At 39.8% G+C, this 19,431-nt stretch overlaps 1 protein-coding gene across 4 annotated transcripts; it reads right to left on the reverse strand.

The window, feature by feature from the left end:
* Nucleotides 1-855: 855 nt before the first annotated feature.
* Nucleotides 856-15,994, reverse strand: LOC107202613 (plasminogen-like). Of its 4 annotated transcripts, none has more exons than XM_015623521.2 (12): nucleotides 15,887-15,994; nucleotides 12,938-13,073; nucleotides 12,196-12,302; nucleotides 11,033-11,147; nucleotides 9,801-9,964; nucleotides 9,096-9,225; nucleotides 8,854-8,972; nucleotides 7,243-7,405; nucleotides 6,291-6,421; nucleotides 5,313-5,472; nucleotides 3,606-3,838; nucleotides 856-1,185 (listed from the first exon to the last, which is right to left on the reverse strand). In XM_015623521.2, the coding sequence occupies exons 1-11, from the start codon at nucleotides 15,933-15,935 to the stop codon at nucleotides 3,631-3,633; spliced, it is 1,482 nt and encodes a 493-aa protein (XP_015479007.1). In that variant the 5' UTR covers nucleotides 15,936-15,994; the 3' UTR covers nucleotides 856-1,185; nucleotides 3,606-3,630. The 4 variants fall into 4 exon arrangements, with proteins under 4 accessions (XP_015479007.1, XP_015479006.1, XP_015479005.1 ...); XM_015623520.2 differs by having other exon boundaries at nucleotides 3,648-3,838; nucleotides 9,765-9,964; XM_015623519.2 differs by having other exon boundaries at nucleotides 9,765-9,964.
* Between the last annotated feature and the right edge of the window lie 3,437 nt (nucleotides 15,995-19,431).

Here is a 19,431-nt window from a genome sequence, read left to right on the forward strand (position 1 = left end):
GATCGTTGTCAGAGACTGGATAAGTTTAGTGTTGTGAGCCATTTTTTGGGGTGCTGAGAATGCCTGCTTATGATCTGCTAGGTGAGGTGGTGCCCAGCCCTGTCCTCAGACCACCTCAGCCTTGCCAGAGCAATCAATCAATCAATCAATCAATGGGGGTGAAGTGCTAGCCTGACTGGCGAAGTGACTGGAAGTCTCTCCTTAGGGGAAAGGTCCATGGAAGCTTAATAGATGGAGCACAAGGCAAGCACATGGTCTTGACCCTGCCAGCTTCCTGGAGTTCCTATCTCACCCACAATGGAATCCTAGGAGGTGGTAACTCTACATGTGTTTTTCTAAATCTCTTCTGTCTTTCTCAGTCTCTTTCTTTTTAATCCTAATTCTCTTTTCATGGAACATTTTGGGTAACATAAGCTGTCATAGGTTTAAAGGTTTCTAGGTGTAATGGGCTAAGTAAATGCTAAGTAGTGAATTAATGCTAAGTAATGCTTATAATTATATAATTTATACATATAATGCAATAATTATAATTATTTAATAATTATATAATAATTATAGTAATGCTTATAATAATAAATTGTTTTATGTTGAATATGGTGTCATATTTAATCCTTTTAAAATAAAGTCCCTTTATTTTCTATGTTTTTGTCACTAATCTCCTGTGTGATTTTTCCTCTCTTCAGAGTATCTGGTTGGGATTTCTCTTTGTGCCAACTATTGTAAAGGAACCTTCAATTTAATTCCTGGATTTAAGTATTTGGGGTGTAACAGGGGTGAAGTAGGAGCCTTACAGCTGCTGTGACATGCAACCATGGTTGACTCACGCAGGTATGACACAAATACTCTGACAGACAATGGCAATTTGCTGTTGCTTTGCAATAGCTACTTAGGCACAGCCAGTAGTGGTATTTATTTAGGATTCCTATGAATTATTACATAATTTTTAAAACCAGTCAGAAATCCATACTTGAAATGTTGTTTCTGACACAGGGACTGCTTTCCAGAAGAAGTAGCCTGCATCCAGATTCAGCGGGAAGCTACTGCATTCTTGATCCAAGAAACAAAACCAGGAATTCGGACAAAACCAGGCTTTGATGGCTGGGTACAGGCCAGTTCCCAAGAGGTGACTCCATATTGGACAAATCTGTTTTTCTCTTGGCAGACCAGAGGTTGTCCAGCTTCAGCCTAGGGAGGAAAAGAGAGTATAAAGTAACTCCTCCAGTAATGGAGACACTAAGCATGCAAACAGCAAAATACTGGCAGGAATAATATTGTAGCTTCAAAGACTTTCAAATGTGACCGACACAAGGACTGTAGAGAAAGAAAGTGTTTTATTTGACCTTCTGGAGTAAAAGAATTGGGGTGGAAAAACCCCTTGTTTCTAAGCATCCAGGCCATGCTCTTGGTCTGAAGATCCACCAGCCGTGGATGTGAGTACATCCCCAGACCACTGTGAGGTCAATTACACACATAACACCAGAACTTTCCTAATTTTCCACTATCCCAAATCTACTTGATCTGGGCAAAAAGAATTTAACTGTTTTAATGCTGCTCCTCAAAATGCAGGTATAGCAGGATACAAATACCTATGTCTGATGATTTTTGACTCTATCAATGAACACGCTGCCCAAAGTCTATAAGTCCAGGCAGCATATTACAGGCTTTGCTTCAGGTGAGTGGGATATTCACAAGACTGGGCTAATATGAATAAGATACTACCTTACACAATTTTCTGGCTATTCTAGTTGCCTGAATTAAGAAAAAAATGCTGTGTATACCTCAGTTCTTAGGCTACATGTAGAAATGTTGAGCTTCTGAAACTATTTCTGAGCCTTGAGAGTCTAAATTATATGCATTTACTTGCTTATAGTCAAAATTAGATTACTGTTACCCCAAAACTATCTATGCTTCCCAAAGAAAATTCAACCACAAAAATAATGATTCTTAACACTTCCATTCATAAATTCAGTGTGATTATATAATCATATCAAGGAAATTCAGGATAAATGTTTTCTGTAACATATTGCAAATATCTGGAAAGACATCAAAGTTTTTGCTAAATTGGTATCAGTAAGCACTTTTATGAGAGAAGCATATTTCAGCAGCCCACTAGACTGAAGAAGTAACTTTTGCTTCCAAGGGCATTGCTACAGGTACTTTTTTTCTGCTGCATGGAAGAAGAGCACACAACTCAATTTAGGAATCTGTCTTTTTTTCAAACCTGCCACCTTCCTTTGTGAAATAAGTAACTCACGCAAAGCTCCACAATACTTGAAGAAATGTCATACCACTTTGACCAATGTGGACTATTAATTAAGGAATTAACAAAACAGGACAGAGAGAAACCTCATTTATCTAATTTTACAGAACAAAGCCTCCCGTGAACAATGCAAGCTAAGGTCACCTTCCTGAAACCATAAAGCACAACAGAAGCAAAATTCTTTTAATAATAACAGTCACATATTTCAACAGCAGACAGCTAAAGAAGTACTAGAAATGTCAGTTTTCCTCTTGTTCACCTAAATGACAAAGACATCCTTCAGAGTGCACTGCAAAATGACATAGGCTGCAGGATATACAGGACTAACTAAAAGAGCACTTGCAAAATGCAGCAGTACAGATCTGAAAACTGCAGGAGGGACGTAACTGTTACATTGCAGGCCTAGTCAGTGTCCTGGTTTTGACTTAGATAGAGTTAATTTTCTTCTTAGTAGCTGGTACAGCACCATGTTTTAGGTTTGATATCAGTGTAACGATTATAACACTGATATTTTGGTTGTTGCTATGTAGTGCTTACCAGATCTAACTCAAGGATTTTTCAGTTTCCCCTTCTCTATATCACCAGAGGAGGGGCACAAGAAGCTGGGCAGAAGCACGGCCAGGACAGCTGGCCTGGCCTGGCCACAGGGATATTCCATCCCATTGAACAACATGCTATTACATACACTGGACAGAGCCACTAATTGCTGCTCAGGGACAGGCTGGACATTTTGTGTTGGACACAAAATGAGGAGCGTGGATTCAATTCAACAGGCAGAAGGAGGATCATCAGAAGGATTTATTTCAGAATTTTTCAGCCCCTTTTATAAGGTGTTCTGTTACAGGTTTAACATGATTGGTAAAGGTGTCCCATTGGTGGAACGACAGAAAACACACTCAGCACAGCTGTACAGAATTGCTTTGAGAAAACCAAGTTATTTACATAAATGGTCCTTGAGAGAAAAATGTTCTCAAGAGACTTTCCCTTGGGAACAGATCAGACACTGACAGGCTGAAAAACTCTCTCAGACTCAGAAAATCAGGTCCACAGACATTGGTCAGCAGTTGTATTGTGCATCACTTTTGTTCCTTGGGTTTTATCCCTCTCTCACATTTTCATTACAATTAATATTATTATTGCTGCTATTATTATTGTAGTTATTGTACATAATTTTGTTTCAATTATTAAACCGTTCTTATCTCATGAGTCTTACTTGTTTTTACATCCTCCTTCCCACCAAAGAAGGGCTGGGGTGATGAGTGAGCAGCTGCATGGTACTTAGTTTCTGGCTGTGGTTAAAGCATGACCCTCAAGAATAATTTTGATAGGTTGCTATTTCCTTTACCCACAGACTCTACAGGAGGTGACACTTATAGCCAGCTGTTACCAGATGTGTTGGGTGTAGCTGGGCCAATATGGTGGTCCATCATTCCAGGGGAGGCATTAGGTGCAGGCTCCTGTGTATGGTCATCACACCTCTTGATATTGCAGTACTCCCATAACGTGTTGGGGTCAGTGGTGAAACACCACGGGCTGCTGTCACCATCTGGGTTTCTACAATAGTTGTCCCTCAAATCCCTGCACAAATAAAGTCAACAGTTTTGCTGTGTAAGACTGAAAGTAAGCACAGGAAAATCTTGACAAAAAGATGTCCAATGTACATCTACTATGTACAAGTAAATAGATTTATTGTTGGTTTTAGTTACGGCCAGATACCCTATTACCAGCAAACACATCTGTGGTTGTGATGTTAGTGAAGATTTGTATTTCGCATGATCATTGGAGTCTTTAATATATTTATGCATAAGGAAACAATTCAGCTACTGGCTTATACTCTGGCTGTAATGTTTCAATGTACTGAGTACCTAAATAATCACCTCCTATGGCAATTATTTTAATTTACAAGTAGCATACACAATTGTGAAAATGTACAAATTAGTAATAAATATGCAGAAGGATTCATGGTATTGGGAAGAACTTAGGCTTTTCCAAAATTTTTTAAATGCCAAAAGGTTCCTTCTCAGAACAGGAAACAAATGCCTATGCAATTGATCCCCTCTTATACCCCCAAAACCCCATTTCTAACTGACTTGAGTGAGACCACTCCTGTGCCTGTGCTTGCTGGGGCATGGGGGAGCGGAATTTCTCTTTTCAATAATTTGCAGAGTTGCAGTATTTCCCCATTCCGAATCACAGCACAGTCTCAGAATAAAAAAGAACTGAAATGCTTTTTCTCTGAATATGACAGAACACATGAATTCCACATTTTACAAGATGGATTTAAATTTTTAAAAATGTTTTTGAAAGATATCATCCCCTCTGAGGATTTCCCAGTATTTTGATGCCAAAATATAAGTGAAATTTTCAAATTATTTAGGGTGACAGCAAAAAAAAGAAAAAAAAATAGAAAAGTATCGGCCTTCCTGCTTATCACCCACTAAGCATGATGCACTTCTTCACAGCTTCTCCTGCAATTGTAATCCTGTTTCTCTCCTGCTCTTAGTAAAAACTGGCAGATTAGTGATTTTGATTAGCTTGTCACTGGCCCAGTCATTCCTGGTCCAGTTTTATTAATCTGAAGAAAATAAATCAAGGGGAAATTTCAGTGCATGCAATTCTGGGTGCCCAGTTCCAACTGCAAAGAACACTTAGTTGGTATTTCTAAGCATGACATATCTGACTGCATGCTTTGTGTCATAAATACTGTGTCCTCCCCAGATTAAATCATTAGAAAGGCCACAACAAAAAGTCTCAAATTTGTAAACAAAACACATATTCCAGTAGATGCCTTGTCTCTGGACTCAAGTCTCTTGGTGTTGGTTGCAGGAGATCAGATTTAAGAGTAAGGGACACAGCTGTATTTTACTCAGAATTTAGATAACAAGAAAACACAATTCTTACAAGTGAGACTAACAGAAAACATTTCTGTATCTTAGAAAAGTTCTCTTTTATCAATATATTCCCTAGCAGTGTTTTAAAGCATAGCTGTGCAAAGATAATACAACCAGAACAGTTATTGCCAGAGAAAGCGAGAATGGTGAGATGAACGTACGCGTCTGGGAATTTGTCTGGGGTTTTTATATGGCTGTGTGGGAACATGGAGCTCCAGGCCTGGCACTTCTTTCCTGACGCAGTGACAGATGTTGTGCCACGGTAACTCTGGCCTCTGCCTCGGTAGCACTCCTCTGTTAGGGGAACTTGTACGGGCGCATCTGCGGCGAACAACAGAAACTGGTCTTTGGCATCGTAATTTTAATGCTCTTACTGAGCAGGCACAAGAAAGCCTCAAACGCACAGGATGACAAAAATGAATGACTCATTTATGCAGACAGTATCCAATGAAGTCATCACACCTGCAGCAGAAGGCATTTCCTAAGGTACTGGGAAAGCTTCCACAGTTTTCTCATCTTATGTTACATGTTTAAGGGTTCACCAGTTTCATTTGGCATAAGTGAACACGTCAGAATTAAAGATAAGAAAGTTCTCATGCAAAATCCTCAAAGATTAGATACTGGTGATTTTGCCCATGATATTTCTCAAACAGACATTATGTTAAACTTTAGTCTCTCTATTATCCTTCTGATAAGACTTTCTTGTTAATTTTGTGCTTAAATGAATGAATGTTTCAATGTGATTTTTAATTACATTGAAAACTCTTGTCCTCTCATTTGTGGCTAGTTTCCAAAAATAGGAATTTATTTTATTCAGCAGTTTTTCATCTCTTTAAACCTTATCATTTTTCAATGTACCTGCTACAATTGGCCTACCTTTGGGAAGAAAGGAATATAAAAACATAAATACCTTTCATATTGTAATTCTTCTGTTGAATCAGCTTGTGATTTGCATCTTTCACTGCATTTCCCTAACCACTGAAAGTTTAATATTTGGCAGATTTTGAAACATGCCAGGCAGACAAACATTAAGAGTGACAAAGTGACTGAAAAATAAGATTCAATACATTTACAATACAAAACAAGAAATCTTCCACTGTTTCAAAGTCCTTATCTCAAGTGCAGTCTGTTATTCATACCAGAAATCCCTTGTTCTGTCCTGTCACAGGGAGGAATTGTGCAATATTCCCATCTAATGCTGCTGTTGGTGGTGTAGCACCAAGGCTTCTTCTCTCCATCAGGGTTTCTACAGTAGTTTTCCTGTAAGCCCCTTAAAACAGGAAATAGGAACACTGATTTTACTCACAGAAATCCAGAAGAGTTGTGTACGTGACTATTAACAACTACTGCATGCAGAATTCAACTCAGTGCTGTGTTTATCCTTTTTGGAGATCAACACGTGCATCGCTCCTTTGGGACTAATCAATGGTCTTCAACTTCACAATCTAAATGCTGAATTTATAAGAATAATTTTTCTAATGCTTACACTTTCTGCTCATGTTGTTGAGGTCAAGATGCAGCAGAAAGATCTGACTTCAAAACAGAGGGCACTGATAGCCCTGAGATTACAGTAAGAACCAGGCAAGACTGGAAGTGTGTAGATAGGAGCACTGGTGCACATCTGCCCTGTGAAAGTGGACAGGGTTTCACCTCCCTAGGAAAACTCACAGGATCTAACTACTATAAGCCAGGTCTGCAATTCCTGCACATTGGTAATGCTCTGCAAACCCAGTTTGTGCTCAGACCTTGGAGCACAAAGTTGTATTGGAGCATCACTCTTCAGAAAAGTAATGCATTGAAAATTTACCAAAACACAGCCAAGGGGATTTTTAACATAAAATAGTGAACTACTTATAGCTCTGATGTAGGAAGTGGAGGAGAAAAGTGAGAAAACAACATGAGAATAAACAGATAGGCAGAAAAAATTGAAGAGCAGGACTGAACAGAAGTAAAGAGCACTGAGAAACAGGGAGAATTACAACTTAACATCATAAATGAGGAAAACCTGTCCTCCTCTTGCCTTTGCATCTGGATTGACAGGGAATAATATCTGTTCTTTGGTATTTGTTAGAAGGATGAGACTCAGCGTACTTGCAGGGATATCTGTCAGGGATCCAGCCATGTTTGTGAGGAAACTGTGTGTTCCAGTGTTGGCAGGCATTTCCTGATTCCGTGGTGGCTATCTTTCCTCGATAGTCTTCACCTTTCCCTGAAAGACACTGGGAGTCTGGGCCAGAGACTGGTGGGGGTGTAGCTGTAACAGGAAAAGAAAAAAAAGAAAAGGAGAGGGAAGGGGAGGGAAGGGGAGAGCAGAAAACCACTGGTAAGTAGTGCTTTCAAAAATATATAAACCCCTTTGTTTCTGTACTGTTGAAGATGCATTTCTTTTTTTTTCTTTCAGCAGAGGTTACACTGGTTAAAAGCCATGTCAAAATCAAAGAGGACATTTTTATGGGCCTCCAGACTGCCAGATGGATGTCCTGTGTCTGCCCTTTTACAGCAGCCAGTAAATAACTTTGCTGGGTTGAGCCAGACTCTGTGCCTACTGTCCCCTGAGAGCAGAACAGGAAAGGCAGTAAGTAGTTTCCTACAGTCTTGTAAACCCAAGTGAGATGGAGTACAGTAACATAAGGCACACAGGTAGCGTGGAAGAGCAGAAAGGACCAAGAAGAAATTGTGAGAGAAAGCAGAGCAGCCTTCAGAACTGAGCCTCTTGAGTCAGTGAGTTGGGGAAGAGGGACAGAAGGAAAAATGAAAAAAGAAAGAAAGAGAAATGGTGTGCCATGTGGGGAACAGCAAAGAAAATAAGAATAATGATCAGAGGCATAGAAACTGCAGAGGGCAAATGGAAGATGAATTTACAGCACATACCTATAATACACAGAATTTCCCAAGGACATGAGTATGACCCTAAAAGGATGGTATGTTCCTTAAACTTTAAATTTTAAGCACAGGATGGAAATGCATTGGTAACTGTCACGATTTATCATACAAAAGTCTATAAAGAGTTATTCTGCCATCTGTAATTAAGCATGCTGAAGAGAACTGCATCTAGCGAACACACACCACTGCTTAGAGCACTGGCAGTCAATCTCTAGAAAGAAAAAAAATACCTATTTTTTTTTCTCAAAGTGCAATCCACTTCTACAATTGGAAATGTTACCTCTTAATTCAGTGCCTTGGAAATATCCAGATTTAATGTGCTCAGCTTAATGGGTTAAGCTAGCTCGCTGATAAGTGAGGTTTTTCTCCTGAGGACTGAACTTGTTTCTCAGGATTCATCCCTTGCTAAGAAGAAGGCAGTGCTGGCTGAGCAGATCAGGTCCAGGTAAAATATCACAGTATGGCCACATGGTAATTTAGATGATTTCCTTGAGTTAGCAGATCAGCAGTAAACTACCACCTGATTTAACTCTAATGTCTTCCCTCCCAGGTGAGTTGAAGAGTAAAGTGGTTAAGGGCAAATTATGGTTTCCCATAACATCTTTGGCCATATTGTACTTTGTGATACCTTCGTCCTCACTGACCATACATGGTTTTACCTAATAGAAGCTGAATGTGTGATTGTGCTTATTAATGTGCACTTTCCCTGCTTCACAGAGATACCTCCAGGTTACTCAGAACTGTGGTTTCTTGTCTTTTCCCTCCCTGCATAATTTTAATGAGCTACCCTCTGGAGTGATCTCAGGAAATCAGACTCACTGCAACGAGGAATGTTGCAATATTCCCAGCGTTTATTTGGGTTGGTAGTGAAACACCAGGGCCGAAGTTCACCATCAGGATTGCGGCAATAATTCATCTTCAGATCCTTCTCTGGATAGCTGTGCATTGAAAATGAAAGATAAACTCATGAGCCAGCAGTGGCCACGTGTAGCAATGAGGCTGTCTGCAGGCAGGGTTTCCCAGGCTCTGTGGGAATGAATTTGGTGCTGAGTGTCACTCACTGTTTCAGGATAAATCCATGCATATGAGGCTCTTGGGCATCCCAGCGTTGGCACTCAAGTCCAGACTCTGTTCTCGAAAGTTCTCCGTGGTAATCCTCGCCGTTACACTGCATGCACTCCCCTGTGGGTCCTAGGCAGAAGGAAAACAAAGCGAGGAACACACCAGCCTGCTCATGGCAGATTATGCTGAAAGGACAAGTGGGGTTTTCTCCAGCTAACAATGAAAGGAATTCAGAAAACCGTGCATTACAGCCTGGCCAAATAAACAGCACTTCAGGAATGTGTTTCATTTGCAGGAAGGAATTTGTCATGGATCTGTATGTGCTGTTAGCAATGGGAGTTCAGCGTGTTACACAGAACTTCGGTCAGTCTTTACTCTTGTTACAATTAAATAAATTACTGGTGTAAGAGCAATATAGTCCTTATCCAGATCATTGCAGTTCTCTGCCAGTAGGGTCAAAAGTAACAACACAGATGAGGTAAAGCAAGCAATAACTGCAAAGTATTAAAAAATTTTAGTTCTTCCATATTTACAAAATAACTTTGATAACACAAGCCAGGTAGGAAAACCTCTCTGTTGAGAACTTCTTAAGTTCATCTTGATTTAAATTCTAATTTGAAAAAAGTCTGTGAAAATAAAGCACAAAAAAGTAGCAGGGGTAACATTACCTACTTGAACATCTCTTCTCTGAAAAGTGAGTATACCTTCTCCAGTGTGCATGACCTGGTCCTCACACTCTGGGATGGGACAGTAATCAAATCTCATGGCAGGATCTGTTGTGTAACACCAGGGTCCTCTTTCATCTGCATCAGGGTTTCGGCAGTAATTTTCTTCCAACCCTGCACTGGGGTATCTCTCAGGTGTATAACTGTAATAGTATTAGAATTCTATTTTAATACCAGAACTTCAGTGGTGGAGAAGGGAAATGTCTAACCTGCTCAGCTAGCTGTGAATTTTATTCATTCACAGTAAAAATGAGAGAAACAGATTTCCCATTGTAAGCCATAAATGAAAACTGAAAAATTATTCCTAACTACAATTATTAGTAGCTTTCTCCCTAGCCCCAGTTGCCAGTAAGAAGTGAGCTTACAGCCTGTAAGGATGATGACAGTCTGAAAGGACAATTGCTGTCTTTAATATGTGCATCCAGTTCCTTTAACCAGCTCACTACAACCTGTGGCTCTGACATGTGCTTGTCTTAATGGAGCTAATTTAAAAATTGTGTATTTCTAGAGATTATTCACCAAACACAACCAGGTCTCAGAGATCTGAAGCAGGTGATGCTAGCCTTCTTCCTATGGTAATCTAACCAGAGAAGACTAAATTATTTTTAAATCATCTGAACAAGTGTATCCAAGTGTATTTAATTACAATAAAAAGAAAATAATTTTCGACATAAAACTTCAACATAGATCAGAGAAAACAGGACCTCTGCTTCCCCACTTGCTTCAGTGAGCCCAATGGCAGCCAGCCCTGAGAAGATTCTACCTGGCAAGGTCCATTTGGCCCTTGGATACTTTTCCTCTTTTTTTTCTTTTTTTTTTTGTTTTGTTTTGTTTTTTTGACTCTCTCTATGACAGGTAAGGGGGCTTAGAGTTGGACAGATATCACTTTATGCAGAGGAAAGTAATTTTGACCCCACTGATACCAACAGCAAAAATCCTCATCATGTTGAGAGAAGGAGCATTTAATCTGCTTTAGACACCTCACATTTAGACAAGACTTCTCTAGCTGTCAGTGGGTCATTTCCGTATCCAGATCATTGCAGTATCTGCTGGTAGAGTCAAAAGTAACACAGCAGATGAAGACAAAGCTGTTTTTAAAAGTCATCTGACAACAGGATTTGATAACTTGCACTATAAATCTGTGTATATGTATGAAGGTGGGGAAACTTGGAAAGGGTTCAGAACAAAAAGAAATGTAAATAAGGACATACTTTGGTTTGTGGGGTATTTTTTCTGTCCACTTCTGGCATGGAATACCCCTCTGAGTCTTGGCTTCTGTTCCTCTGTAGTCTGTCCCAATCCCTCTTTTACACTGCATAAGGTAAACTGAAATGGAATCAAATTTGTCAATTCAGTGGTGTTACAACATTCATCTCCTGGTACTGAAAATCTGCAGATGTAACTGAAACTCATCTGTACATGAGAAACCCTGTTTTACTCATGCTTTGGACCTCTTGTGCCTACAAACATTCTATAATGCATTTAAAAATAAATTAGTTACAGCTACTAGGCTTCTAAAGAGAAAAATTTCTCAAGCATTGTTATAAAGGCATAAAATCAAGTCAAGAGATCAGCTACATCAAGTTTTTGATATGCAAAAAAAATGCATGCTGATACTGTCATGATGCTGGGATAAATAAGAATGTCTTTCACCAGCAGCTGGAGATTCTTGGAAAGGCACTGTTCATAAGCACATTTGCAGTGTGGGTGCCATCCAGCTATCCCTTTAAGCCAGAAAATACTTAGTTATCAAAATACACTTGCCACATAAGTGGCCCCCAAACCTTTGATTCATCCTAGCCTCAGACTCTCCTAGGTATTTTTCTAGTGGGATTCCAAGACAGAGAATGCAAATCATGTTGACAGTGCTTTTATTGTCAACAGATGCTGAAAAATCTCCAGTTGTTGAGAGCAGTGATCTTGATTTCCCTTTTCTTTTCCCCTTTATTGTCTGCACAGTAAGAATCTCTTCAAACCTCAAAATATAAAATTGAAATGTTAGACCAAGACCAATCTGCTAGGAAAAAGAAAAGGGTTCCTCCTAAATTATTTTAGCCTGTCTAAATTATAGAGCTGGACACATCTGACACCCAGGGAAAGGAGGTGAAGACTATATAACTGGGTCTGGGAGGAAGATAACAATTAACTTCCCAGTTCAAATGGCACATGGAGACCACCATGGATCTAGTCCTTGGTATTTAATCCTTCTTGAACAGCATGTTTAGTAACGTGGCTTCTTCCTGTTTGGCCCCCAAATTCTCTATTAGTTTTCTGCCCTATACAGGAATTTTCTCCAGCACTGCAGCAGAGAACAGAAGGATGCCATTAGAGTAGTCTTGATGAGTAAATATGTAACATCTTACTGTACACATACTTCTCTTCTCATAAAGAACTGTGTCCGTGCTGGTGAACGTCACTGTCATTTTAGAATTTTCAGCCAGTGTTAAACACTGTAGCTTTTTCCTGGTGAATAGGAAAGCCCTGTTGAAATTGAGAAGGAAGCAATATTGACACAGGGAGCAATATTTTAAATTCAATTCAAATTATTGAACTCATAATTATTTTTCTATAAATTATTAATTTGCTAGCGCTCTCTTACATTCATTCTTAACCTTCAGATACTGCACTCAATGTTTTATACACTGAGTAAGAGGTTAGTATTAGCTACTCCTCTCAAGTGGCTCACTCTTCAGGATATATGAATACATGAATAAATTATTGTGTGGGGAACAAGAAATTGCACTGGCAAAACATTATCAACACCATCCTAGCTGCTCAGGTTAGCATCTATCCCTACAATGAATTAGAAACCTTGTACTCTTGTGAAACAAAGCAGCATCCAGCTAAAGAGCCTCAAGCAGTTCTCCACATAGTGCTGGATAAGAATGGGAACTTGAACATTTACTATAAAATGAGTAGTAAGTCGTGAATCCGCTCTTTACTTGATCTGGTGGTAATTTATGGGTGGAGATAAGTCACAAGCTAAAGGCATGGGAGACACTGCTGAAGGCAGAGCTGCAGCAGAAAGGGGATGTTGGTTCTGAGCAAAGGTAGGAACATATCATTGATGTGCAGACACCCACAATGGCACAGCTTTAATGTTCAATAGAAATTACCTGCAGGTAAAATTTCTTTCAGCTTCACATTTGTCCGCACATTCTTTTTCATTATTTGTCTTGTAAAACTGTTTGTTTCGAGTAAGTACCCAAACACCATCTGTTCTTAAATAGTCATCCAGTGTATCTCCTTTCACTAGAAGGGAAGGAAAGGAATCAGACATTACAAATGAGAATTCTGCAGTAAAGAAGATCTCTGGATTCCAGTTCCATTTTCCATGTAGCTTGGACAGGTGAAGATACAATTCATTTGGATAATTCTGGGTAAAAGATGACAAACTCTGAGGTAATTTCTATCTCTTGACAGAATCACAGCTGAATGACTGCAACATGTCATGGGAAAAAAGAGGCAGAAGAAAGCTGTATGGGCAGTTCTGATTAGAGTAATGAACAAGTTTGAAGCTAAAAGCAAAAAATGTGAAACAAGAGTGAGAGGGAGCAGAGAGAGAGACTAAGTGCTGTCAACACCAACAAGAGAAAGATGAAGGGAAGTGCTACCCACCATCAAGGTTTTGGAGAAGCATCAATTAGGTGGGTGGGACATTATGACCTGTCATACGGACTGTGCAATCCCTGCAGCTTCACTGGTCACTGCCTAGTTGTTTGTCCAAAGATGTCCTGCCCTAGAGCAAGAATCCTCAATCATAAAATTACTATACAGCCTTAAAATGCTCTCCATTGTTTTATTGTAATGGGTTGATCAGACTTGGTAATGAAATCATCAGGCTACATCTCTGTTGCAACAAATTAACCCAAGACTTTGAATTAGTAAATAATTTAGTACTATTAAATCTGAAAGCTGCAGCTTAATAAGACTTATCTTATGTACCTGCTAATACATCCAACACACCTCTAAAATACTGTTGCTCACAATGGAGTTTACGATCTAATTGATTTTTTTTTCTTTTTATGTCTATGAAGATTCTATGTTTCTGTTCCTAATTTCTACGAGAGTTTATTTCCATCTCCAGCATCAGGTTACAATGTTGCACAAGTGATATGGTTTAATTATTTAATTTTTTCAATCTAGATTATTACTGACAGGTGCAGCAAGTTCATAATTTTGTACAGCATGCTCACAGGTGACATTGCCAATCTTTCATTTATGCACTCGTACTAGGGCTGAATTCACTGCAACATCACTCCAGTGTTACTAATCCCCATGACATATGGGCCATTCATCACCTACCTCCATATGACACAGATTCACACAAAATAAAAGATATTTGGGCCACTAATGAAAGCAAGATTAGTAATTGCCTGAGGGCATTTTCTGTGTCACTTTGCAGGGTTGGCTCAATGCCATAAAACCTGAATGTCTTAAGAAATCCCTGACTCTGAGGCTTCCCATATCTAGTCCTACTTACAGCATCAATAGCCTAGCCTACTAATTTCTCCTGATGGATTCAATAAACAAGTGCTTCCTTTCCTGAACTTTTTCCTATGTTAACTTAGACCACTCTTCCAGGAGATTAGAAAAAGAAAATGCTCCTTTCCAAACTTTTAAAAATAATCTTAAAACTCTTCAAAGAGTTTCTTCAAAGAGCTTTACTTTGAATACTATTCCTTTTCAGTGACATTCTTAATCTAAGTTTGGATTAAGAATGAACACATGGGAATTTGGATGACATGTGTAAACTAAAAAGCAAAATAGATTGGCTGAAACTTAGATAATAGGAAAGAAAATGTGATGCTGCTTGCCTGAAAACCACTGCAAAGTGTAAACTTAAGAAAATAATATAAGAGATTTTAAATGCATTGGGGAATATATTAGTCTGACTAAAATCTATATAAACCCAGATATTTCAAAGGATAATTGAACAGAATAGTCAAATATATGTGAACAAACAAATTTCTTCATTTCCATATGCATCTTTCCAGATTTGACCAATACTAACCCAGAAGACATAAAAATTGGCTTTAAGGAAGTTGTGGACCATCACTTTTGAGCAAGTCAGCTTGCTCAGATAACAAAGAACAAATAAAATCTCCTGCTTTCTCAGTTGTCTTTTATAACCTGGTACAATCATACAATGACATGTCCCTGGTATTCTGACCTTAAGTGTCTGAACTATTAAAAAGTCATAAAAAACTGTACTGATATGTATTTATCAGTATTTTTAAAAAGTCATTTAAGTGCCATGCAATTATATGTAATTTCAAAGTACAAGAGAGTATGGCATCTGATTAAAATCTGATTGAAGTATATACTACACATAGAATATTTATTTACAGAATTTGTAGATAAGCTTGAAATGCATATATTATCATCAGTGGAACATCTATCTTCTTTTGGAGTTGTAAGAAAGAACTCTGGACATACTCCTGAGAAAGGTGATCTAGGTTACTGGGGAGTAAATTTCTGCCTATTGCCCTCAAGAAAACAAGGGAGAACATTTTATTGGAAGTGTTTGACAACAGAAGACATGAAATTGCTGGAATAAAAAGGACCCTGTTCATTTTTCATCTTGTTATAAATATTCCATCTCAAAGCTTTAAAACCCCTATCACAAAGGATGAAAATCAGTATCACTGTGCTTAACAATGCTTGGCAGTAAACACCGCTTTACCTTCAGCATTTGATCCGAAGCCTGCTGAAATTAGACATAAGTTCTCACTGATTGCTGTGGGTTTTGTACAAGCCTTTGACAGGCTGCTTCCCAAGGGTGCCCCCACCTCTGGATGTGGGAAATATTTGCCTGGGGCCACTAGCTGCCCATGCAGACACCAAGTCTGCTGCTCTTCTGGTGCTGCTAATGAGCACAATCCTGGGGCAACCACAGCTCTCTCTTTATTCAACAGCAGCTCCTTCTGACCAGCAGGACCCAAATCCATCATTTTCCAGGAAACAAGTGATACACTGACTTAGGGACCTACCTTCATCACATGGAGCTTGCTAGTGTTTGGGCCCAGTCTCATCTAGGCAAGCAGAAGGCAAAGGACTCTTACCTGAGCTGAGCAAGAAAAGAAAGAGCAAGGCAGCTTTGCAAATCCCCATTTTGGCCCATCTGGCTGGTGCTGGAAGTTGTGTGTGTTGGTGCACAAAGTTTTATTGACTCACACTGGAATGAGGCAGCATCAAACAAACAAGGCAGGAGGATTAAGTTAATCATTCTCCTGTGCTGTACCCCCCTTGCCATGGTGTGGCTATCAAAACAACCTTGATTTGGATGGATTACCAAATCAGGCTCAATTATTTCTACTGGATACTGGGAAATGTAAAGGAATTTTCTTCTTTTCTGGGATTTTTTTTTTTTCCCTTCAGATTGCTTGGCATCACTTTGCTAAAGTAAAGATGAGGAACATAGTGGTAGAAAGTATGGGAACGAGACAATTCACACATCTAACTCTATATAGTCCCGAGTCTTCAGCTTTAGGTCCCAATAGTGTTTCCAGCCAGAGACACGGACAGCTTTAGATTGGAACTGCTGCTGATTTATGCTTCTGTGTAAGTCAGTCCCCCAAAACAGACCCTGATAGTGCTAACTCTGTATCAGACTTGTTTTTAACAGCCTCCAATGCCATTTCTGGAGGGAAGAAAATTACTTCCCTCAGCTTTTTTTTCCGTTTCTGGTTTAGTTTTTGTTGTTCATGACTTGTGAGGCATCATTCACCTTGGTTCAGTGTATGATGTGCCTTTGACCTCGAGGCAAAGCCACTGATATCTCAAGTCTGCCTAGACCTTAGGGTGTGTGCAGGGTGTCCCATGCCTTTCAGCAACATCTGTCACATCTGAAAACCCCATGGGGCTCAGCTAAGGCAAGCCAGGCATTCCCAGCCATAGTGCCTTCAGGAGTTTCAACTGGTTTGCCTAGCCAGTCAGGGTAACCTTTAGCTGGGATTGGGAGGGCAGATGAGAAAGACAGCTGGGAGGAAGATGGGAGTCCTGCATATTCCCTCTGTGCTGGGAATCACTTGGGCTAAAGGCAGTGCTCAAGAAGTACATGTCTCCAGGGCACAGGTGGGAAATGCACCCTGGGCTGCTGAGGAGGCAGTGGGGAAGTGGCCCTTTTGTGGGCATTTTGCCTCAGCTTTGTCAGACTGCAGAAGGCTCTAAGTGGGCAGCCAATGTATATCCTGTAGTGAGAACAGGCAGGAGTGACACTAGTAGGAAAACAAATCTTGGGTCGTGACTGCTGTGTGACTGTGTCTATGTGCCAACACATCTCTGCATCCCAGCCTACACAGGCAGTGTTTGAGTGTATCACTCAACCTGTATCACATCTGGCAGAAGGATATTCCTACAGGGATGTTCCTACAAAGCTTCAGAAAACTGGTGGTCGAGCAGAGAAAAGAACCCAAAATTTCCACACATGCACCGGTGGTGGAAGCAATCACCACTCATTTCTGCTTGGCCAAGCAGCAGGTCTGTATCCTCCAGCCTGTCAGCTCATGCATGGATGAATCCTGGGGACACATGGCTGTGGAAGAGACAGGCTGTCCTTATGGAAGCCAGGAGCAACTCACAGAGACATTATGGGGACACGAATGGGAGGAAGCAGGACAAGAGGACCATTTGGGGGAGGTGGGTAGAAGGGCATGCAGGACCTGAAGATTTCTCAGTTTAATACAGCAGAGAAGTGAGGTGACCAAGAGATGCAGTGGGACATGATGAGCAGGGATAGGAACTACGAGGAGCCAAGCCTCGCTTTTTCTATCATTGACAGCACTACCTGCTCTGTCCTCAGGTAGCAATTGCCACAGACTATGGGTGCAGAAGTCTGAAACCATTCCAGATCTGCTAGCAAATAGCATGGAGACGTCTTTTCTCTTGGATTTAATTTAAATCTTACAACAATCAAAAGCAGGGCAATTTTTATGCCCGTGTTGTAATAGCAAGAGACAAAATCACATCACTGCTGATGAAAACTATGTTGTAATCCCACTTTACGCTGCATGAGGTTTCTGGAGAACTGTGCTGTGCTGATGATATCCAGAAGGGTGCAGTAGACGATAGCTTTCGGAAAAAGTGAGTGACATGAAATCCCCAGTTTGGAAAAAAGTGTCAGACCACACCCAAGACACGTTGTCAGGCGATGTTTGTCCACAAGCCAGCTCATATGGCAGCTCAAGCTTGTAAGGAAATTTGTTGTATGAAAATATGTTTGTTTTTTTTTTAGCAGTTTCCCCTTTTCTTTCCTACCTTAATACAACAGGTTTCAAGCTGATTGGTTTGAACATATATAAATAGGTTCAAAAACTTTATTTCCTCAATGCAATACTCCATGTAGGAAAGACAGCATTCAAGTGTGAAATACAGATTAAAAACAAAATGAGAAAGAGTGAGGGGAAAAGAGCTGAATGTAATATTATCACTGTGAGGCACTGAAAAACATAAAAAAATATTATGATGCAGTGAAAAATAGACTTCCCTCTTTGGAGCACAGAAAACCTCAAAACTTTGTGAGAAAATAGCACAGTTTTAATCAAAATTATGAAAATTAGAAGGAGAAGAAATTACTTGATTGAAAAGAAAAATAAATATTGATAGAACAAATAAGTGAGAGTAAATTCAAAATAATGTTCTTAAAATTAATTTGGAAAAACACAGATAAAGAGCTAAAGAGTAATGAAAATATACAAAAAAAAAAAGAATTTGAATGTCTGGTATCAAATTATAAAATTCTTTCATTAGGGTTTCAGCTTGAAGAAAGAAAAATTTGCACATGCTTGCTCATTCAATACTTTTGCTAGAGAACATTTGCTGCACTGGCTTGGAGTGTGTATTTTCTTTAAGAGTTGAGAAGAGGACTTGTTATTTAATCACAGTGCTACTTCCAGCCACTGATTCACTCAATGCTGTCAGTAGAATCAGAGGACTTTTAGAAAGGCCTTGTATAAGTTTTAATTACCCTGCACTCAGCCTGGTGAGGTCACACCTCAAGTGCTGTGTCCAGTTCTGGGCTCCTCACTACAAGAAAGACATTGAGGTGCTGGAGCGAGTCCAGAGAAGGGCAAAGGAGCTGGTGAAGGGTCTGGGGCACAAGTCCTGTGAGGAGTGGCTGAGGGAGCTGGGGGTGTTTAGCCTGGATAAGAGGAGGCTCAGGGGTGACCTTAAATATTGCCTGGGGAGGTTTTTTAGATCTTCACAGTTAGAAACTTCAGAAACAGGTTTGATAAACATCTGACAGATGTTTAGGTGTTAGAGCAGTATGTGTTCTTACACCATGCTGGTTGAACTCAATAATCCTTTTCATTGCCTTTTTCTTCTCATTCTGTGAATTAGGTTTGTGACACCTGAACAATTCTTCAACACAGTTATACAGCAACTCTCCATAAGCCATTACCAATAATGCTTCTTTCTCTGTAGAATGGCTTTTGCACCTTCTGTCCTCCTTCTCCACTGATGCACTCTCACCTTACAGACATGAAGAGAAGAAATGCATTTCCAGAACTCCAGACCCATTCCCTGAAGGCTTGATGACCCTTGTGGGCCCCTTCCAACTCAGAATATTCTGTGATCCATGGAATCCTCACGTTCCCACAGCACTGTG

This window comes from Parus major, chromosome 3 (assembly GCF_001522545.3).
Source record: "Parus major isolate Abel chromosome 3, Parus_major1.1, whole genome shotgun sequence".
Lineage (NCBI taxonomy): Eukaryota > Metazoa > Chordata > Aves > Passeriformes > Paridae > Parus > Parus major.